Source organism: Hyperolius riggenbachi, chromosome 10, assembly GCF_040937935.1.
Source record: "Hyperolius riggenbachi isolate aHypRig1 chromosome 10, aHypRig1.pri, whole genome shotgun sequence".
NCBI classification, from domain to species: Eukaryota; Metazoa; Chordata; class Amphibia; order Anura; family Hyperoliidae; genus Hyperolius; species Hyperolius riggenbachi.
The window spans coordinates 289,660,727-289,684,825 of NC_090655.1; the positions used below are offsets into that span (position 1 = coordinate 289,660,727).

At 43.7% G+C, this 24,099-nt stretch overlaps 1 protein-coding gene across 1 annotated transcript in view; it reads right to left on the reverse strand.

Moving 5' to 3' along the window:
* LOC137537289 (zinc finger protein 850-like) overlaps nucleotides 1-24,099 on the reverse strand; it is a 347,039-nt gene that overhangs the window by 78,599 nt on the left and 244,341 nt on the right. The window contains exon 5 of the mRNA XM_068259367.1: nucleotides 20,736-21,033. Within this exon, the coding sequence (XP_068115468.1) occupies nucleotides 20,736-21,033 (298 nt within the window). The remainder of the gene's footprint in view (nucleotides 1-20,735; nucleotides 21,034-24,099) is intronic.

Here is a 24,099-nt window from a genome sequence, read left to right on the forward strand (position 1 = left end):
ACTACGTGTCTAAAAGTACGCATCGGGCACTGTACTGCGTAGGAACATTTACGCGGCAGCGCTACAACATACCCAACACCAGCAAAAGTCACTTGCAAAACGGCCGTGGAATCCTTACCACGCTTGTGCGAATAAGGGCCACTCCACTGTACGAGGTTTGCTGACCTCACCAAGATGCGTTTTGTGAACTATGCATGAAGTGAGTTTTCAAATGGGGGTGGAACTTTTCCAGTGGGGCTGCACTGCTTCCCATACTTTAAAAAAAATGCAAGCATGCCTTGGTGTGCGTGGGATTGGGAGAGAGGCGGTGACACCAGCACCACAGCATGTGTGTGTATATATATATATATATATATATATATATATATATATATATATATATATATATATATATATATATATATATTTCCCCTGTGAGCCTGCATGACCACGCCCACCTCTAGCACAGTTAAGTATATAAATGAGTGCATTGCACATGCTCAGAGAGTTCGTTTGGTAGCTAGTGAAAGGTGAGGTGTTTTTAATTTCCTTTTTTTCCATCTAGTTGACTCTTGGGTTTTTGGATTAGTTCCCACTAGACTGCTTATAAAAACTGGCATTTTGCATGGTAGAGTAGGACTCACCAGATTGGGGACACTTCGGCGCAGTTGGTGAGCTTAAACGCGTTAAAGCGTAACCAAGAGCCCCTGTCACTGGTTTCCTGGTGTGTGCTGCAGCCCCTCTGTACATACATACATACATACATACATACATACATACATACACAGCTATCTATCTATACATACACACACGTGTGTGTGTGTGTGTGTGTGTGTGTGTGTGTGTGTGTGTGTGTGTGTGTGTGTGTGTGTGTGTGTGTGTGTGTGTGTGTGTGTGTGTGTGTGTGTGTGTGTGTGTGTGTGTGTGTGTGTGTGTGTGTGTGTGTGTGTGTGTGTGTGTGTGTGTGTGTGTGTGTGTGTGTGTGTGTGTGTGTGTGTGTGTGTGTGTGTATTCATTTATTTATTTTTTTTACTTGGACAACAGTATGTGAAACACATCAGACTGCACCAATCAATTGAAAAAAAGACTTTAAAAATGTTTTATTACAAACGCTTGGTTTTAAAAAACAATTATTGAACAAAAGGATTATAAACAATGTGCAGCTATGCCCAAAAATAGTCCTATATTTTTCAATCATGTAACCCATTACACTGCTTCACATTATGCAAGGTATCAAACTCCCTTTTTTGGGCAATTTGTGGCACAACCCCATTCCACTGGCGTCAAGCTGTTTCCTGGCACCGTGGGCTCCTCTTTGCCAGGGTACATACAGCTGAGATGGATCCAAAAGTCCCCCCACAGGGAAAAAGTACATATTTACAAGTTGTGATACGTATTGTGCCTTTCCACCGTACCACGGTAAGAGTCAAATTGTGGCAAGGGTGGCGTCAGTGAACGGTTATACAGCACATGCCCCTGTGCTTCCATGCCATAGGGGTTTTGTGAGTGGCGGCTATAGGACTGCGGCGAATGATTAAAGTGCTGTCTGCCAGTGTTCTGTGCCTGCACTGGTACAGAGGATGTATACGGTACAGGTCCTTGTTGTCGAGTGGGCGATGGTGTAAACAGTGCAAGTGGGTTGTCTGGGTCCAATTTTTTCCTCTCTGCCAGGCTAAACAGTTGTGAAAGGCACACCTGAAAAGCAGCCCTCTGGTCGGGGTCCAAGTTACGCAATTTTTTGGCCATAGTTTGTCCCACACAATCAAACTCGTCAGTTTGTCGGGCTTGCAAAAACATTTCTAGAATGGACCTGGAGTCAGTGCCACTTGAATTATTGGATCTCTTTCGGCGGTTGTTCACCCGCAAACTCTGGGACGCATCGGGTCTTGAAGAAGACGTGGGTGTACTTGTGATGAGGTTGGGTGTGGCTTCCACTATGCTTGTGTCTTCTTCCAAAGACTGCATAAAAAAGAACATGAAAACGTTACACCATTTCACATGCTTACAAAAGTCTATAGAATTTCGCAATAAACTCGCTTCGTGAATGCTATGCGTTTTGTTCCCCTCCATCAGCTGCCGTTCTCCTGCAATGAATCCTTCACTTTCCTATCCAAGGTTAGAGGACGGCTTCTAATCAGGACATATGGCACCACACATGCTCAGTATGTCCGTTCTGCTCCACCGTGGCTGCACATGATGACAGAGCAGGAAGCTACATCAGTATGCTTGTCCATGGGGAAGCACAAAGGGCATACTGAGCAAGTGCGCTGCAATATGTCCTCATTACAAAGCAGGAGAGTCGTCTGACTTGGGAGAAGACGTGCAAGGATTAGAACGGCGGATGAACACAATGCATTTTAAATAGTATGTAATAGTACCCTACCCATGACAGAGAGATGACAGAGAGGAACACAATTCGCTTTAAATAGTCATAGTTCCCTACCCACTGCATATTCCTTTTGTGAAAATGTTGTCGACATCTGTACCCTGATTAAGGTGTTTTTTAGGGGTCACGCGCACATTCTGGTGCACTGCTCAGCGCTTGATGCAACGTTTTAGACGCGTACCGCCCAATGTAAGTTATTGGGCACAACGCGTCTAAAACGCCGCATCGTGTGCTGTGCAGTCTGCGAACATTTGACATCGCTCGATAAACAATGCTCTACCAAAAACGGCAGTGCAATCTGTAGCACGCTTTTGTGAATCTGGCCCATGGTATCTCTTCTCCACTGTACCCATCGTTTACCCTCCCTACACCCCCCGCCACCCATGTTCTACATCCCCCCCACTCAATAAAAGAACTATGCAAGGCCTACTGCTATGCCACTATGTTCAGACATATAGGGCTCACTTCAGTAAACATTGCTAGGCGCTAGCTAGCAGCAAACACCGGTTGTATCCCGTCGCACCAACTGAGCTGTCAGCGCGTGTTGTGGACAATAGTTTGTATAGCCGCAACATGCGCTGACAACTCAGTCCGTGCGGCGGGGGTCCAAGTAGTGGGAGCTGCTAGCGCTCACCCCCTAACGCCATTTCCTGTGTAGCGAATTGTGCAAAAATTACTTCTGCAGCTCAACAACATATAATAAAAGCCAGACCTTTTTACACACTGTTTGAATAATGATGGAATGTACAGTAATACAATGCATTTTCGTTACATACCGTTCCACTGTCCAGGATGTCATCAGGTGTTGAAGCCATGGCAGAATCTTGCTCATCCAAAAAATCATTTCGCTGCATATATTGATTTAGACCTACATGCCAAAACATTGGTAGAATATTATAAGGATGGGAAGATACCGAGACAGATTAGAGCTCAGGTGGCCCCCATCCTCTTTCCAAAGAATAAAGAATACTGTGGAAGATGGGAATATATATGGAATCGTGCGGCCTTTGATGCTATGTTGTGCACTGTCCAGGAGATCATGAAGGAACTTCCGCTATTAGAGGAACAGATCAATGCTAAATTTACTTCCTTGGGCGAACTGTTGGACAAAGAGGAATTCGAGAAATTTAAAGGAACCCTGAAAGAATATGAAACATCATTGGAGGAGGTGAAAAGGGGTAAATTCAATAGAGATGCACAGGATTATAGTACAGGTTACGTATATCGTTGGCAGAGGAGTGGTGGAGAAGGCCAATACAGACGTCCGAGACCTGTCAAACCAAAAAATCCCCGTAAAAAACTAAAAAACCCAAATGATGCAGGTGAGGGATCATCCACGGATTTTTTACAAACTACGAACGACCAATCCGGTCAGTCAGACAACGCAAGCGGAGGGGAGGAAAAAGGTTCCAAAAACAAAGACAAGTTGAAAGAGAACTCCAAGATGCAGCTGAGGAAGAGAACATAGTTCCAGTGGACTTGGTGGTAAACATTTAATCTCATGATCTCACAGAAGCTGAACATTGTGTACTTAATCTCGGGTTATCTTTTTGCCCAAGTAATTTTCCCGATTTTTTCCAACTGGATTTGGAACTGACGAGATTTTTCAGATTCACTTAAATTGAAACAATTTTTCTCTAGTGGCTACTTTTTTTTCTCAATCACAGGGACAAAATGATTGCTTACAGCTTAAGGAGTGGGGTTTAAGAAATACTAGTCAGTTTACACCCTCTTCACATGGGGTGATTAACACATATATTGGACATGTACAGAAGGACATTTCTGACCTACAGGCTGATTTTGAGGCCAAAAAAATGTAAAAATATTACTAACAATCTTTGTTTACAGGAACGTGAAGCTGTTAGATCACTCACTATGAATAAATTAATCACCATTCGTGCAGCAGATAAGGGTGGTGCTGTAGTGGTTATGGATAGATCTAAATACAGGGAGGAATTACTTAGACAACTGTGTGATGAGGATGTCTATGAGAAACTGACATGTGACCCCACCCCTGACCTACAACAACAGATTGAAAAACTTGTAACAGATGCAGACAATAATGGGATTATAGACAAAGATCTAAAGACATTTTTGGTGAAAACATCCCCCAGAATTCCCATCATATACACACTTCCCAAAATACACAAGGATCTCAAGAATCCCCCAGGACGTCCCATAGTCTCAGGGATCGATTCCATTTTTTCAAACATTGCTATATTTCTGGATAAGATCCTTAGACCTATGGTGACCAATCTACAGTCTTATTTGAGGGACACCCAACATTTTTTGGAGATAATCTCGGTGGTTGATGATTTGGATGATGACACTTGGTTGGTCACGATGGACGTGAGTAGTTTATACACGGCCATACCCCATGAGGAGGGGTTGGAGGAGGTTGACTTTTATCTCATGTTATGTACCGATTTTGATAACATACAAAAAAAGTTTTTGTTGACGATGCTTGAATTTATTTTGAGAAACAATTATTTTTTGTTCGATTCTACTTTTTATGTACAACGCAGGGGCACTGCGATGGGCTCGAACATGGCCCCCTCCTATGCTAACCTTTACATGGGCCTCTACGAGGAGGCCTTTGTGTATTCTAGTGCTCGGTTTGTCAAACATGCGTTGCTATGGCAGCGATGCATTGATGACATTTTTGTGCTATGGAGGGGTCCGCGTTCGAGCCTAGATGCCTTTGTGGATGAACTGCACAACAGATGTTCTAGTATTCGGTTAACCGTCCACTGTGACCAAGCAGGTGTCAGCTTCCTAGACACGCGGGTAATTAGAGATGGGAGCCGTTTGACCACGGATTTATATGTCAAACCGACAGATAAAAATTCGATACTACATTTTTCAAGCTTCCATCCTCCCCATGTTAGGTATAATATACCAAAGGGACAGTTTAAAAGAATTGAGAGGATAGTGAGTGACCCTATTGTTAGAGAATTGAGACTGAAAGAAATGAGGTATAAGTTTCTGGCCCGGGGTTATCCAGCTATTTGCCTCCAGGAGGATTTTAAATTCAAAACAGGGGGTAGATTTCTTTCGAAACATAGTGATGTAAGATTAGGGATTAGAGAAAGGATACCATGTGTCACCACATTCAATGTACTATCAGACAAAATCAGCCATATCATTAACAAACATTGGCCCTTATTGAGACGTGGGTTACCTACTGTTAGGGAATTTCACGACTGGCCCCTTCTTTCTTTTAAAAAGGCACCGTCACTAAGGGCCCTTTTCCACCAGCGCAAAAACGCAAACCGCTAGCGATTTTACAATCGCTACGGTTTGCTTTTTAACATAGGAATCGCGGTAGGTCATTTCCACTACCGCGATTCGTTTTTGCCGGGAACGCGAACACGCGGCGGAGCGATATTTGCCGCGATTTTGCTATGCAGTGCATAGCATAGCAAAATCGCGGCCGCGAACGTCGGGGAATCGCCGGTAATTGCGATTCAGCAATCGCTAGCGTTCAGCGTGAACGCTAGCGATTGCAGTGGAAAAGGGCCCTTAGAGACAAATTGGTACGAAATGATCTAGGACCACTCAAAAATGAGGGGACTAGGAGGAATGGGACTTATCCATGTATGGGGTGTCATCTTTGTAGCTATATCGTGAAGGGGGATACATTTACCCACCCCAGCCGAGGGACGAAGTTTAAGATTAAGGGTATGTATACCTGTGATTCTAGATTTGTTATTTATCTTTTGAAATGTCCCTGTGGGCTGGGTTATGTGGGAAAAACTACCCAAACCCTCAAGGATAGATTATCGTCCCATAAATCACATATTAGGAACCAAAATCGGGAACTTTCAGTTTCCAACCATTTTTGTATAAAGGGTCATCGTTTATCACAAACGCGGGTGCAGGTGATTGAGGGTATACCAGTACCACGGAGAGAGGGGGGGATCGACATAGATTGTTGGCTTTAAGAGAAAACTATTGGATAAAAAAGCTAGATACTATGGAACCTAAGGGTCTCAATTGAGACTATGATATATCTGCTTTAATTTGATTATGCATGTATTGCTGTATGTCACTTAATGTGTATTACATTTTATTTCCACCAGGGGGTGTATTTGGAGGCGCTGCGCACATTGGAACATGTAGGTAAATATAACCTTGTGTTCTCATATATGTGTGTTTACATTGTCCTTACTATGCAGCCACAAGTGGATGGCTTCGTGGATCCTCCTCTGTAACCAGTCTCTATGATATGGACGAAAGTCCGTTATGGATCGTGAGTCTATGTATTCACTATGCAGGAATCATAGCCTATGCTCCTTTGTCTACTCCTCCGTGTTGTAAGGGGGAGGGAGAATTACACACCCCTTTGTTTAGCTTTGGGTATTTACAGTGTGACGCCCAGACACTCCCCCTATGAGGCTGCGGGTGGCTTTCTTGGGGGACTTGTTTGGGCGGACGCTGTCGGCGTGTACCCGATTGGTCATTGGACCATGAGGCTGCACTGTTCGGCGGCGGACGCTGTCGGCGCTCACCCTATTGGCTCCTTATTAGATACACAATAGCGTGCATCACATTGGATATTGCGGACCATGTGATGGCACTGCCTATCTAGCGGACGTTGTCGGCGCTTTTCCTATTGGCACCCCGGGAGGATGGACTGTTCCCTATTGGGTGGCGGCTAACCTGCTGACATAGCGGACGTTGTCGGCTTCGCTTCAATTGGTAGAGGGGGATCTGTGGGGCTGCCCATTGGATACAGGAAGCTCATGAGGATGACACCAAACACGATTATCTAAAATATAAGTTCCCTGTACTTAGTTATGGTGGACTATAGTTGAGAGTGACAGATGTCAGTCCCATTTATGCTACCTGGGCTTATTTTCATTTCATCATGCTTTTGCATGTGACTGTTTGGTGATTGGACAATGCAGCTCCTGGGCTGGACCCGATTGGTGGAAGGGTACCTTATACATATGCAGAGCAGGTAATGAGACAGTTCTCTTTGTGGTCCTCTTGTGGGGTATATAGGCATGTATTTTAATGGGAAGGTTCAGTGTGGGTCTATGATGATTTGAGAAAGGACTGTTATGGTCCGAAACGCCTGTGCGTCATCTGCATACTTCCACGCTGTTTTATTATGCTTTTATGATTTTGATACTTTACTAAAGAAGGACTTTTTGATGGTGCGGACCTTGAGGAATTACTGCTAACACTTGATGCTCCAGAGTGGATTCCTGCACATCATATTGTGATCATTGGTGCTGTAACACGTCTGATTGAATTGGAGGCCAGTAACACTAAGTCACTCCTACTGTGACCAATCTGTGTACAGTAATGTACAGTGACCATTATCAGCTTATTACAGGTCAGTAACACTAAGTCACCCCCTACTGTGACCAATCTGTGTACAGTAATGTACAGTGACCATTATCAGCTTATTACAGGCTGGTAACACTAAGTCACCCCTACTGTGATCAATCTGTGTACAGTAATGTACAGTGACCATTATCAGCTTATTACAGGCCAGTAACACTAAGTCACCCCCTACTGTGACCAATCTGTGTACAGTAATGTACAGTGACCATTATCAGCTTATTACAGGCCAGTAACACTAAGTCACCCCTACTGTGACCAATCTGTGTACAGTAATGTACAGTGACCATTATCAGCTTATTACAGGCTGGTAACACTAAGTCTCCCCTACTGTGACCAATCTGTGTACAGTAATGTACAGTGACCATTATCAGCTTATTACAGGCTGGTAACACTAAGTCACCCCTACTGTGACCAATCTGTGTACAGTAATGTACAGTGACCATTATCAGCTTATTACAGGCCAGTAACACTAAGTCACCCCCTACTGTGACCAATCTGTGTACAGTAATGTACAGTGACCATTATCAGCTTATTACAGGCCAGTAACACTAAGTCACCCCTACTGTGACCAATCTGTGTACAGTAATGTACAGTGACCATTATCAGCTTATTACAGGCTGGTAACACTAAGTCTCCCCTACTGTGACCAATCTGTGTACAGTAATGTACAGTGACCATTATCAGCTTATTACTGGCCGGTAACACTAAGTCACCCCTACTGTGACCAATCTGTGTACAGTAATGTACAGTGACCATTATCAGCTTATTACAGGCTGGTAACACTAAGTCACCCCTACTGTGACCAATCTGTGTACAGTAATGTACAGTGACCATTATCAGCTTATTACAGGCTGGTAACACTAAGTCACCCCTACTGTGACCAGTCTGTGTACAGTAATGTACAGTGACCATTATCAGCTTATTACAGGCTGGTAACACTAAGTCACCCTCTACTGTGACCTATCTGTATACAGTAATGTACAGTGACCATTATCAGCTTATTACAGGCCAGTAACACTAAGTCACCCCTACTGTGACCAATCTGTGTACAGTAATGTACAGTGACCATTATCAGCTTATTACAGGCTGGTAACACTAAGTCACCTCTACTGTGACCAATCTGTGTACAGTAATGTACAGTGACCATTATCAGCTTATTACAGGCCGGTAACACTAAGTAACCCCTACTGTGACCAATCTGTGTACAGTAATGTACAGTGACCATTATCAGCTTATTACAGGCCGGTAACACTAAGTCACCCCCTACTGTGACCAATCTGTGTACAGTAATGTGCAGTGACCATTATCAGCTTATTACAGGCCGGTAACACTAAGTCACCCCTACTGTGACCAATCTGTGTACAGTAATGTACAGTGACCATTATCAGCTTATTACAGGTCAGTAACACTAAGTCACCCCTACTGTGACCAATCTGTGTACAGTAATGTACAGTGACCATTATCAGCTTATTACAGGCCGGTAACACTAAGTCACCCCTACTGTGACCAATCTGTGTACAGTAATGTACAGTGACCATTATCAGCTTATTACAGGCCGGTAACACTAAGTCACCCCTACTGTGACCAATCTGTGTACAGTAATGTACAGTGACCATTATCAGCTTATTACAGGCCAGTAACACTAACTCCCCTTACTGTGACCAATCTGTGTACAGTAATGTACAGTGACCATTATCAGCTTATTACAGGCCAGTAACACTAAGTCACCCCTACTGTGACCAATCTGTATACAGTAATGTACAGTGACCGTTATCAGCTTATTACAAGCCAGTAACACTAAGTCACCCCCTACTGTGACCAATCTGTGTACATAATGTACAGTGACCGTTATCAGCTTATTACAGGCCGGTAACACTAAGTCACCCCTACTGTGACCAATCTGTGTACAGTAACCATTATCAGCTTATTACAGGCTGGTAACACTAAGTCACCCCTACTGTTACCAATCTGTGTACAGTAATGTACAGTAACCATTATCAGCTTATTACAGGCCGGTAACACTAAGTCACCCCTACTGTGACCAATCTGTGTACAGTAATGTACAGTGACCATTATCAGCTTATTAAAGGCCAGTAACACTAAGTCACCCCTACTGTAACCAATCTGTGTACAGTAATGTACAGTGACCATTATCAGCTTATTACAGGCTGGTAACACTAAGTCACCCCTACTGTAACCAATCTATGTACAGCAATGTACAGTGACCATTATCAGCTTATTACAGGCCGGTAACACTAAGTCACTCCCTACTGTGACCAATCTGTGTACAGTAATATACAGTGACCATTATCAGCTCATTACAGCCTGGTAACACTAAGTCACCCCTACTGTGACCAATCTGTGTACAGTAATGTACAGTGACCATTATCAGCTTATTACAGGCCTGGTAACACTAAGTCACCTCTACTGTGACCAATCTGTGTACAGTAATGTGCAGTGACCATTATCAGCTTATTACAGGCCAGTAACACTAAGTCACCTCTACTGTGACCAATCTGTGTACAGTAATGTACAGTGACCATTATCAGCTTATTACAGGCCAGAAACACGAAGTCACCCCTACTGTGACCAATCTGTGTACAGTAGTGTACAGTGACCATTATCAGCTTATTACAGGCCGGTAACACTAAGTCACCTCTACTGTGACCAATCTGTGTACAGTAATGTACAGTGACCATTATCAGCTTATTACAGGCTGGTAACACTAAGTCACCGCTACTGTGACCAATCTGTGTACAGTAATGTACAGTGACCATTAGCAGCTTATTACAGGCCGGTAACACTAAGTCACCCCTACTGTGACCAATCTGTGTACAGTAATGTACAGTGACCATTATCAGCTTATTACAGGTCAGTAACACTAAGTCACCCCTACTGTGATCAATCTGTGTACAGTAATGTACAGTGACCATTATCAGCTTATTACAGGCTGGTAACACTAAGTCACCCCTACTGTGACCAATCTGTGTACAGTAATGTACAGTGACCATTATCAGCTTATTACAGGCCAGTAACACTAAGTCACCCCCTACTGTGACCAATCTGTGTACAGTAATGTACAGTGACCATTATCAGCTTATTACAGGTCAGTAACACTAAGTCACCCCTACTGTGATCAATCTGTGTACAGTAATGTACAGTGACCATTATCAGCTTATTACAGGCTGGTAACACTAAGTCACCCCTACTGTGACCAATCTGTGTACAGTAATGTACAGTGACCATTATCAGCTTATTACAGGCCAGTAACACTAAGTCACCCCCTACTGTGACCAATCTGTGTACAGTAATGTACAGTGACCATTATCAGCTTATTACAGGCCAGTAACACTAAGTCACCCCTACTGTGACCAATCTGTGTACAGTAATGTACAGTGACCATTATCAGCTTATTACAGGCTGGTAACACTAAGTCTCCCCTACTGTGACCAATCTGTGTACAGTAATGTACAGTGACCATTATCAGCTTATTACTGGCCGGTAACACTAAGTCACCCCTACTGTGACCAATCTGTGTACAGTAATGTACAGTGACCATTATCAGCTTATTACAGGCTGGTAACACTAAGTCACCCCTACTGTGACCAATCTGTGTACAGTAATGTACAGTGACCATTATCAGCTTATTACAGGCTGGTAACACTAAGTCACCCCTACTGTGACCAGTCTGTGTACAGTAATGTACAGTGACCATTATCAGCTTATTACAGGCTGGTAACACTAAGTCACCCTCTACTGTGACCTATCTGTATACAGTAATGTACAGTGACCATTATCAGCTTATTACAGGCCAGTAACACTAAGTCACCCCTACTGTGACCAATCTGTGTACAGTAATGTACAGTGACCATTATCAGCTTATTACAGGCTGGTAACACTAAGTCACCTCTACTGTGACCAATCTGTGTACAGTAATGTACAGTGACCATTATCAGCTTATTACAGGCCGGTAACACTAAGTAACCCCTACTGTGACCAATCTGTGTACAGTAATGTACAGTGACCATTATCAGCTTATTACAGGCCGGTAACACTAAGTCACCCCCTACTGTGACCAATCTGTGTACAGTAATGTGCAGTGACCATTATCAGCTTATTACAGGCCGGTAACACTAAGTCACCCCTACTGTGACCAATCTGTGTACAGTAATGTACAGTGACCATTATCAGCTTATTACAGGTCAGTAACACTAAGTCACCCCTACTGTGACCAATCTGTGTACAGTAATGTACAGTGACCATTATCAGCTTATTACAGGCCGGTAACACTAAGTCACCCCTACTGTGACCAATCTGTGTACAGTAATGTACAGTGACCATTATCAGCTTATTACAGGCCGGTAACACTAAGTCACCCCTACTGTGACCAATCTGTGTACAGTAATGTACAGTGACCATTATCAGCTTATTACAGGCCAGTAACACTAACTCCCCTTACTGTGACCAATCTGTGTACAGTAATGTACAGTGACCATTATCAGCTTATTACAGGCCAGTAACACTAAGTCACCCCTACTGTGACCAATCTGTATACAGTAATGTACAGTGACCGTTATCAGCTTATTACAAGCCAGTAACACTAAGTCACCCCCTACTGTGACCAATCTGTGTACATAATGTACAGTGACCGTTATCAGCTTATTACAGGCCGGTAACACTAAGTCACCCCTACTGTGACCAATCTGTGTACAGTAACCATTATCAGCTTATTACAGGCTGGTAACACTAAGTCACCCCTACTGTTACCAATCTGTGTACAGTAATGTACAGTAACCATTATCAGCTTATTACAGGCCGGTAACACTAAGTCACCCCTACTGTGACCAATCTGTGTACAGTAATGTACAGTGACCATTATCAGCTTATTAAAGGCCAGTAACACTAAGTCACCCCTACTGTAACCAATCTGTGTACAGTAATGTACAGTGACCATTATCAGCTTATTACAGGCTGGTAACACTAAGTCACCCCTACTGTAACCAATCTATGTACAGCAATGTACAGTGACCATTATCAGCTTATTACAGGCCGGTAACACTAAGTCACTCCCTACTGTGACCAATCTGTGTACAGTAATATACAGTGACCATTATCAGCTCATTACAGCCTGGTAACACTAAGTCACCCCTACTGTGACCAATCTGTGTACAGTAATGTACAGTGACCATTATCAGCTTATTACAGGCCTGGTAACACTAAGTCACCTCTACTGTGACCAATCTGTGTACAGTAATGTGCAGTGACCATTATCAGCTTATTACAGGCCAGTAACACTAAGTCACCTCTACTGTGACCAATCTGTGTACAGTAATGTACAGTGACCATTATCAGCTTATTACAGGCCAGAAACACGAAGTCACCCCTACTGTGACCAATCTGTGTACAGTAGTGTACAGTGACCATTATCAGCTTATTACAGGCCGGTAACACTAAGTCACCTCTACTGTGACCAATCTGTGTACAGTAATGTACAGTGACCATTATCAGCTTATTACAGGCTGGTAACACTAAGTCACCGCTACTGTGACCAATCTGTGTACAGTAATGTACAGTGACCATTAGCAGCTTATTACAGGCCGGTAACACTAAGTCACCCCTACTGTGACCAATCTGTGTACAGTAATGTACAGTGACCATTATCAGCTTATTACAGGCTGGTAACACTAAGTCACCCCCACTGTGACCAATCTGTGTACAGTAATGTACAGTGACCATTATCAGCTTATTACAGGCCAGTAACACTAAGTCACCCCTACTGTGACCAATCTGTGTATAGTAATGTATAGTGACCATTATCAGCTTATTACAGGCCAGTAACACTAAGTCACCCCTACTGTGACCAATCTGTGTACAGTAATGTACAGTGACCATTATCAGCTTATTACAGGCCAGTAACACTAAGTCACCCCTACTGTGACCAATCTGTGTATAGTAATGTATAGTGACCATTATCAGCTTATTACAGGCCAGTAACACTAAGTCACCCCCACTGTGACCAATCTGTGTACAGTAATGTACAGTGACCATTATCAGCTTATTACAGGCCAGTAACACTAAGTCACCCCTACTGTGACCAATCTGTGTATAGTAATGTATAGTGACCATTATCAGCTTATTACAGACCAGTAACACTAACTCACCACTACTGTGACCAATCTGTGTACAGTAATGTACAGTGACCATTATCAGCTTATTACAGGCCGGTAACACTAAGTCACCCCTACTGTGACCAATCTGTGTACAGTAATGTACAGTGACCATTATCAGCTTATTACAGGCCAATAACACTAAGTCACCCCTACTGTGACCAATCTGTGTACAGTAATGTACAGTGACCATTATCAGCTTATTACAGTCTGGTAACACTAAGTCACCCCTACTGTAACCAATCTATGTACAGCAATGTACAGTGACCATTATCAGCTTATTACAGGCCGGTAACACTAAGTCACCCCTACTGTGACCAATCTGTGTACAGTAATGTACAGTGACCATTATCAGCTTATTACAGGCTGGTAACACTAAGTCACCCCTACTGTTACCAATCTGTGTACAGTAATGTACAGTGACCATTATCAGCTTATTACAGGCCGGTAACACTAAGTCACCCCTACTGTGACCAATCTGTGTACAGTAATGTACAGTGACCATTATCAGCTTATTACAGGCCGGTAACACTAAGTCACCCCTACTGTGACCAATCTGTATACAGTAATGTACAGTGACCGTTATCAGCTTATTACAAGCCAGTAACACTAAGTCACCCCCTACTGTGACCAATCTGTGTACATAATGTACAGTGACCGTTATCAGCTTATTACAGGCCGGTAACACTAAGTCACCCCTACTGTGACCAATCTGTGTACAGTAACCATTATCAGCTTATTACAGGCTGGTAACACTAAGTCACCCCTACTGTGACCAATCTGTGTACAGTAATGTACAGTGACCATTATCAGCTTATTAAAGGCCAGTAACACTAAGTCACCCCTACTGTAACCAATCTGTGTACAGTAATGTACAGTGACCATTATCAGCTTATTACAGGCTGGTAACACTAAGTCACCCCTACTGTAACCAATCTATGTACAGCAATGTACAGTGACCATTATCAGCTTATTACAGGCCGGTAACACTAAGTCACTCCCTACTGTGACCAATCTGTGTACAGTAATATACAGTGACCATTATCAGCTCATTACAGCCTGGTAACACTAAGTCACCCCTACTGTGACCAATCTGTGTACAGTAATGTACAGTGACCATTATCAGCTTATTACAGGCCTGGTAACACTAAGTCACCTCTACTGTGACCAATCTGTGTACAGTAATGTGCAGTGACCATTATCAGCTTATTACAGGCCAGTAACACTAAGTCACCTCTACTGTGACCAATCTGTGTACAGTAATGTACAGTGACCATTATCAGCTTATTACAGGCCGGTAACACTAAGTCATCCCTACTGTGACGAATCTGTGTACAGTAATGTACAGTGACCATTATCAGCTTATTACAGGCCAGGAACACTGAGTCACCCCTACTGTAACCAATCTGTGTACAGTAATGTGCAGTGTCCATTATCAGCTTATTACAGGCCAGTAACACTAAGTCACCTCTACTGTGACCAATCTGTGTACAGTAATGTACAGTGACCATTATAAGCTTATTACAGGCCGGAAACACTAAGTCATCCCTACTGTGACTAATCTGTGTACAGTAATGTACAGTGACCATTATCAGCTTATTACAAGCCAGTAACACTAAGTCACCCCTACTGTGACCAATCTGTGTACAGTAATGTACAGTGACCATTATCAGCTTATTACAGGCCAGTAACACCAAGTCAACCCTACTGTGACCAATCTGTGTACAGTAATGTACAGTGACCATTATCAGCTTATTACAGGCTGGTAACACTAAGTCACCCCTACTGTGACCAATCTGTGTACAGTAATGTACAGTGACCATTATCAGCATATTACAGGCCGGTAACACTAAGTCACCCCTACTGTGACCAATCTGTGTACAGTAATGTACAGTGACCATTATCAGCTTATTACAGGCCGGTAACACTAAGTCACCCCTACTGTGACCAATCTGTGTACAGTAATGTACAGTGACCATTATCAGCTTATTACAGGCCAGTAACACTAAGTCAACCCTACTGTAACCAATCTGTGTACAGTAATGTACAGTGACCATTATCAGCTTATTACAGTCAGTAACACTAAGTCACCCCTAATGTGACCAATCTGTTTACAGTAATGTACAGTAACCAGTATCAGCTTATTACAGGCCGGTAACACTAATCACCTCCTACTGTGACCAATCTGTGTAGAGCAATGTACAGTGACCATTATCAGCTTATTACAGGCCAGTAAAACTAAGTCACCCATACTGTAACCAATCTGTGTACAGTAATGTGCAGTGACCATTATCAGCTTATTACAGGCCGGTAACACTAACTCCCCCCTACTGTAACCAATCTGTGTACAGCAATGTACAGTGACCATTATCAGCTTATTACAGGCCACTAACACTAAGTCACCCCTACTGTGACCAATCTGTGTACAGTAATGTACAGTGACCATTATCAGCTTATTACAGGCCAGTAACACTAAGTCACCCCCTACTGTGACCAATCTGTGTACAGTAATGTACAGTGACCATTATCAGCTTATTACAGGCCGGCAACACTAAGTCACCCCCTACTGTAACCAATCTGTGTACAGTAATGTACAGTGACTATTATCAGCTTAATACAGGCCAGTAACACTAAGTCACCCCTACTGTGACCAATCTGTGTACAGTAATGTACAGTGACCATTATCAGCTTATTACAGGCCAGTAACACTAACTCACCCCTACTGTGACCAATCTGTGTACAGTAATGTACAGTGACCATTATCAGCTTATTACAGGCCGGTAACACTAAGTCACCCCTACTGTGACCAATCTGTGTACAGTAATGTACAGTGACCATTATCAGCTTATTACAGTCAGTAACACTAAGTCACCCCCTACTGTGACCAATCTGTGTACAGTAATGTACAGTGACCATTATCAGCTTATTACAGGCCAGTAACACTAAGTCACCCCTACTGTGACCAATCTGTGTACAGTAATGTACAGTGACCATTATCAGCTTATTACAGGCTGGTAAGACTTAGTCACCCCCTACTGTGACCAATCTGTGTACAGTAATGTACAGTGACCATTATCAGCTTATTACAGGCCAGTAACACTAAGTCACCCACTACTGTGACCAATCTGTGTACAGTAATGTACAGTGACCATTATCAGCTTATTACAGGCTGGTAAGACTAAGTCACCCCCTACTGGGACCAATCTGTGTACAGTAATGTACAGTGACCATTATCAGCTTATTACAGGCCAGTAACACTAAGTCCCCCCCTACTGTGACCAATCTGTGTACAGTAATGTACAGTGACCATTATCAGCTTATTACAGGCCAGTAACACTAAGTCACCTCCTACTGTGACCAATCTGTGTACAGTAATGTACAGTGACCATTATCAGCTTATTACAGGCCAGTAACACTAAGTCACCCCTACTGTAACCAATCTGTGTACAGCAATGTACAGTGACCATTATCAGCTTATTACAGGCCAGTAACACTAAGTCACCCATACTGTAATCAATCTGTGTACAGTAATGTGCAGTGACCATTATCAGCTTATTACAGGCCGGTAACACTAACTCCCCCCTACTGTAACCAATCTGTGTACAGCAATGTACAGTGACCATTATCAGCTTATTACAGGCCAGTAACACTAAGTCACCTCTACTGTGACCAATCTGTGTATAGTAATGTACAGTGACCATTATCAGCTTATTACAGGCTGGTAAGACTAAGTCACCCCCTACTGTGACCAATCTGTGTACAGTAATGTACAGTGACCAATATCAGCTTATTACAGGCCAGTAACACTAAGTCACCCCCTACTGTGACCAATCTGTGTACAGTAATGTACAGTGACCATTATCAGCTTATTTCAGGCCAGTAACACTAAGTCACCCCCTACTGCGACCAATCTGTGTACAGTAAAGTACAGTGACCATTATCAGCTTATTACAGGCCAGTAACACTAAGTCACCCCTACTGTGACCATTCTGTTTACAGTAATGTACAGTAACCAGTATCAGCTTATTACAGGCCAGTAACACTAAGTCACCCCTACTGTGACCAATCGGTGTACAGTAATGTACAGTGACCATTATCAGCTTATTACAGGCCGGTAACACTAAGTCACCCCTACTGTGACCAATCTGAGTACAGTAATGTACAGTGACCATTATCAGCTTATTACAGGCCGGTAACACTAAGTCACCACTACTGTGACCAATCTGTGTATAGTAATGTACAGAGACCATTATCAGCATATTACAGGCCGGTAACACTAAGTCACCCCTAGTGTGACTAATCTGTGTACAGTAATGTACAGTGACCACTATCAGCTTATTACAGGCCGGTAACACTAAGTCACCCCCTACTGTGACCAATCTGTGTACAGTAATGTACAGTGACCATTATCAGCTTATTACAGGCCAGTAACACTAAGTCACCCCCTACTGTGACCAGTCTGTGTACAGTAATGTACAGTGACCATCATCAGCTTATTACAGGCCAGTAACACTAAGTCACCCCCTACTGTGACCAATCTGTGTACAGTAATGTACAGTGACCATTATCAGCTTATTACAGGCCAGTAACACTAAGTCACCCCCTACTGTGACCAATCTGTGTACAGTAATGTACAGTGACCATCATCAGCTTATTACAGGCCAGTAACACTAAGTCACCCCTACTGTGACCAATCTGTGTACAGTAATGTACAGTGACCATTATCATCTTATTACAGGCTGGTAACACTAAGTCACCCCTACTGTGACCAATCTGTGTACAGTAATGTACAGTGACCATTATCAGCTTATTACAGGCCGGTAACACTAAGTCACCACTACTGTGACCAATGTGTGTACAGTAATGTACAGAGACCATTATCAGCTTATTACAGGCCGGTAACACTAAGTCACCCCTACTGTGACCAATCTGTGTACAGTAATGTACAGAGACCATTATCAGCTTATTACAGGCCGGTAACACTAAGTCACCCCTACTGTGACCAATCTGTGTACAGTAATGTACAGTGACCATTACCAGCTTATTATAGGCCAGTAACACTAAGTCACCCCTACTGTGTATCTGTGTACAGTAATGTACAGTGACCATTATCAGCTTATTACAGGCCAGTAACACTAAGTCACCCCCTACTGTGACCAATCTGTGTACAGTAATGTACAGTGACCATCATCAGCTTATTACAGGCCAGTAACACTAAGTCACCCCTACTGTGACCAATCTGTGTACAGTAATGTACAGTGACCATTATCATCTTATTACAGGCTGGTAACACTAAGTCACCCCTACTGTGACCAATCTGTGTACAGTAATGTACAGTGACCATTATCAGCTTATTACAGGCCGGTAACACTAAGTCACCACTACTGTGACCAATGTGTGTACAGTAATGTACAGAGACCATTATCAGCTTATTACAGGCCGGTAACACTAAGTCACCCCTACTGTGACCAATCTGTGTACAGTAATGTACAGAGACCATTATCAGCTTATTACAGGCCGGTAACACTAAGTCACCCCTACTGTGACCAATCTGTGTACAGTAATGTACAGTGACCATTACCAGCTTATTATAGGCCAGTAACACTAAGTCACCCCTACAGTGTATCTGTGTACAGTAATGTACAGTGACCATTATCAGCTTATTACAGGCCAGTAACACTAAGTCACCCCCTACTGTGACCAATCTGTGTACAGTAATGTACAGTGACCATCATCAGCTTATTACAGGCCAGTAACACTAAGTCACCCCTACTGTGACCAATCTGTGTACAGTAATGTACAGTGACCATTATCATCTTATTACAGGCTGGTAACACTAAGTCACCCCTACTGTGACCAATCTGTGTACAGTAATGTACAGTGACCATTATCAGCTTATTACAGGCCGGTAACACTAAGTCACCACTACTGTGACCAATGTGTGTACAGTAATGTACAGAGACCATTATCAGCTTATTACAGGCCGGTAACACTAAGTCACCCCTACTGTGACCAATCTGTGTACAGTAATGTACAGAGACCATTATCAGCTTATTACAGGCCGGTAACACTAAGTCACCCCTACTGTGACCAATCTGTGTACAGTAATGTACAGTGACCATTACCAGCTTATTATAGGCCAGTAACACTAAGTCACCCCTACAGTGTATCTGTGTACAGTAATGTACAGTGACCATTATCAGCTTATTACAGGCCAGTAACACTAAGTCACCCCCTACTGTGACCAATCTGTGTACAGTAATGTACAGTGACCATCATCAGCTTATTACAGGCCAGTAACACTAAGTCACCCCTACTGTGACCAATCTGTGTACAGTAATGTACAGTGACCATTATCATCTTATTACAGGCTGGTAACACTAAGTCACCCCTACTGTGACCAATCTGTGTACAGTAATGTACAGTGACCATTATCAGCTTATTACAGGCCGGTAACACTAAGTCACCACTACTGTGACCAATGTGTGTACAGTAATGTACAGAGACCATTATCAGCTTATTACAGGCCGGTAACACTAAGTCACCCCTACTGTGACCAATCTGTGTACAGTAATGTACAGAGACCATTATCAGCTTATTACAGGCCGGTAACACTAAGTCACCCCTACTGTGACCAATCTGTGTACAGTAATGTACAGTGACCATTATCAGCTTATTACAGGCCGGTAACACTAAGTCACCCCCTACTGTGGCCAATCTGTGTACAGTAATGTACAGTGACCATTATCAGCTTATTACAGGCCAGTAACACTAAGTCACCCCCTACTGTGTATGGTAAAGCAGCAAACAAGAATATAAAGGTAATTACTGTCAGTGTTTTTCCTTACTTCTTTCTTTGTCTTTAAAAAGATCTTCCTCCTTAATTGTCACCATCATTATATCCTCCTCTTTACACTGCTGGCCACTGAAATCATAGGTGCCATCATCATCATCTTCTTCTTTACTTGTCCTCATCATGTCACCCTTCTCCATAGACCGCTGATCACTCCTCAGATACGTCCCTACTTCTTCCTCTTTAATTGTCCTAATCATGCCTCCCTCCTCCATAGACTGCTGATCACTCCTCACATATGTCTCTTCTTCTTCCTCTTTGGTTTCAACTTTTACACCAATCAGTTCTTCCCCCTAAGTGCATCAATTACATACATCTTACACATATGATTATTAGCAAGCTGAGGCTACACAAAACAACAGCCTTAAGTCTCTGCAGAACCTCAGCCCCACCTACCTGATAATGGTGGGGGATGGTGGGATCTTCCTGTAGACAATCCTGGGAATAAAGAGCACCTGTACATCTCTCTGGTGGGTTTCTGTTACTGGATACATCTGTAGGAAACACACACACTGACTGAATACATTGTCTCTATGTGATTATCAGATGATGGGGGATCTAGCTGGACAATCCTGGGAATAAAGAGGACCTGTACATCTCTCTGGTGGGTTTCTGTTACTGGATACATCTGTAGGAAACACACACACTGACTGAATACATTGTCTCTATGTGATTATCAGATGATGGGGGATCTAGGTGGACAATCCCGGGAATAAAGAGGACCTGTACATCTCTCTGGTGGGTTTCTGTTACTGGATACATCTGTAGGAAACACACACACTGACTGAATACATTGTCTCTATGTGTTTATCAGATGATGGGGATCTAGGTGGACAATCCTGGGAATAAAGAGGACCTGTACATCTGTCTGGTGGGTTTCTGTTACTGGAGACATCTGTAGGAAACACACATACTGACTGAATACATTGTCTCTATGTGATTATCAGATGATGGGGGATCTAGGTGGACAATCCTGGGAATAAAGAGGACCTGTACATCTCTCTGGTGGGTTTCTGTTACTGGAGACATCTGTAGGAAACACACACACTGACTGAATACATTGTCTCTATGTGATTATCAGATGATGGGGGATCTAGGTGGACAATCCCGGGAATAAAGAGGACCTGTACATCTCTCTGGTGGGTTTCTGTTACTGGATACATCTGTAGGAAACACACACAGTGGCTGAATACATTGTCTCTGTATTTATCAGATGATTGGGGGGAGGGGGTGGACCCCAAGTACTGCTCTCTCCTTTACAATAAATTAAAGTCTCTCCTCTTACCCGGTGATGTGGGGGATAGCTGATTCACTATCCTGGCATCCTGGTAGAGGTCCTGGTGGTCTTGTCTATGCTGCCCTTGGTCCATGGTGAGATAGCTGGTGGAAAGATGACACGTTATGAAGAATTTGAGCTTCACCAGAGAGATGGAAAATCACAAATATCTCCACGTATCTTATTACCTCCTCTGCTACCAGTTCCAGCAATGGCTTCCCTTCACTTCCTCCCAATTCAACTCTAACCCCCAACTTCCTTTCTATGCCAAACACTACTTCCTGTCCTGGTATGACTGTGATCACCATCTTGTGGAGAATATGAGAATTGCAGCCATATTTTTTTTTCTTCTGCAGGTTTTTCCTGGTTATATCTCTACATCCTACGAGGGTCATCTGGATAGTAACAGCTGTTCTCAGTTAATAAAGAGATGGTCCCTAGATGGGAGGCGTGGTCCCCTGTGTCACTATAACAGTGCAGAAGCTGGAATCTCTCTTCCCCTGCCTGGCCACCTCTGCAGACAGACCTCTCTGCTTCTCTTCTGTTCTGCTGTGTGACACATTGACAGGACCACGGATACCCGGCATCAGCATGGAAGGGGCAAGGCTGGGCAGCTCAATATATATGTGTTACATGCCCATCACTGACAGCACTGCCACTCGCAATACTCTGCTCCTCCCCCGCAGGAAGTCTCCCCAGAATCCTCCTGACCACCTGACAGGTCCTCCACAGCCACTTGGCTGGATCCCACCCTACCTGACCCCTTTATATGGCTTGTGGTTCCCCTAAGTGTGCAACATGAGCCATTCTCTTTCCCTAAGTCAGGTGTCCTGCTGCCCTCTCCTAATCCTCCCACCCCTCAGCATACCTCCCAAGGAGCCAGGAAAAGGGGACACTAAGACACACCCCTGCCACTCCTTTAACCACGCCCCCATTTCTTAAAAACCACGTCTCTCCTCTATACAGTTTCCTGGTGTCTTGTGGGTCCCCCCCCTTCTAAGCAGAGATTGGCGCACGGAGCGATGGTGAGCAAGTTATGCAAATAATAAACACAGCACACATATGGGTATGAATTAGAGTAAACAGCTCTACATGAAGAGTTCTGAATACATTAAATAAGAAAACAAAGACCGTAATGTCCAAAATATTAAATACTTTATTTCTGGCTGAAAAAATCCACATATAATAAATGATAACCACTAGCGTCGTGACGGGGGTGCAGGGGGTGCTCTCATACTCGACCCTGCTAGGCCCCCCAGGTGGTCTCCCCAATAGTTCTGGGTGTCCCCGCATGTTGTGCAGCTCTGCTGCAGTGGTAGGGCAGCTAGGAGGTCGGGGTGGTTGCAGCTCAGAGGAGGGGGGTGGTCGGTAGATAATAAACAATGCGGAGGGTAATTATACTTTACTCGTCCTGTTATGATACAACGGCTCCTTCACTCCACTTCCTTAGCAGTTGCATGAGCCGTACAGCCAGCCAATCACCTTACAGGGAGTGAAGCCGCATGGTGATTGGCTGGCTGTACAGCACATACAACTTATGAGGAGTGGAGAAGCTGTGTGTAGCCTAACAGGACCAGGTATAGTTACCCGCCGCTCTGTGATTACTGGGTACAGACCTCCACAGACTGCAGGAGCACTGCTGGCTGCTTCTCAGCAGCTGACAAGTGCTGGAAAACTTCGGTGCAAGTCTGTGAGGCACTTGTGTCTGATGTCAGGCAGAGTATCCACACCCCCTCCCATAGCTGCCAACACTGAGTGTAATCTTGAGGCTGGAGCTTCCCCGGGACAGCATGCAGACAGCAGCCATAGTGCACCCACCAGGAGATGTACAGGAGAGGAGAGTTTGCAGGATCTGTGAGTGTGTGTGTGGTGTCTGTGTGTGTGTGTACATTGTGTGTGTACAGTGTGTGTGGTGTCTGTGTGTGTACAGTGTGTGTGTACAGTGGGTGTGGTGTCTGTGTGTGTGTACAGTGTGTGTGTGTGTGTACAGTGTGTGTGTACAGTGTGTGTGTGTGTACAGTGTGTGTGTACAGTGTGTGTGTGTGTACAGTGTGTGTGTGTGTACAGTGTGTGTGTACAGTGT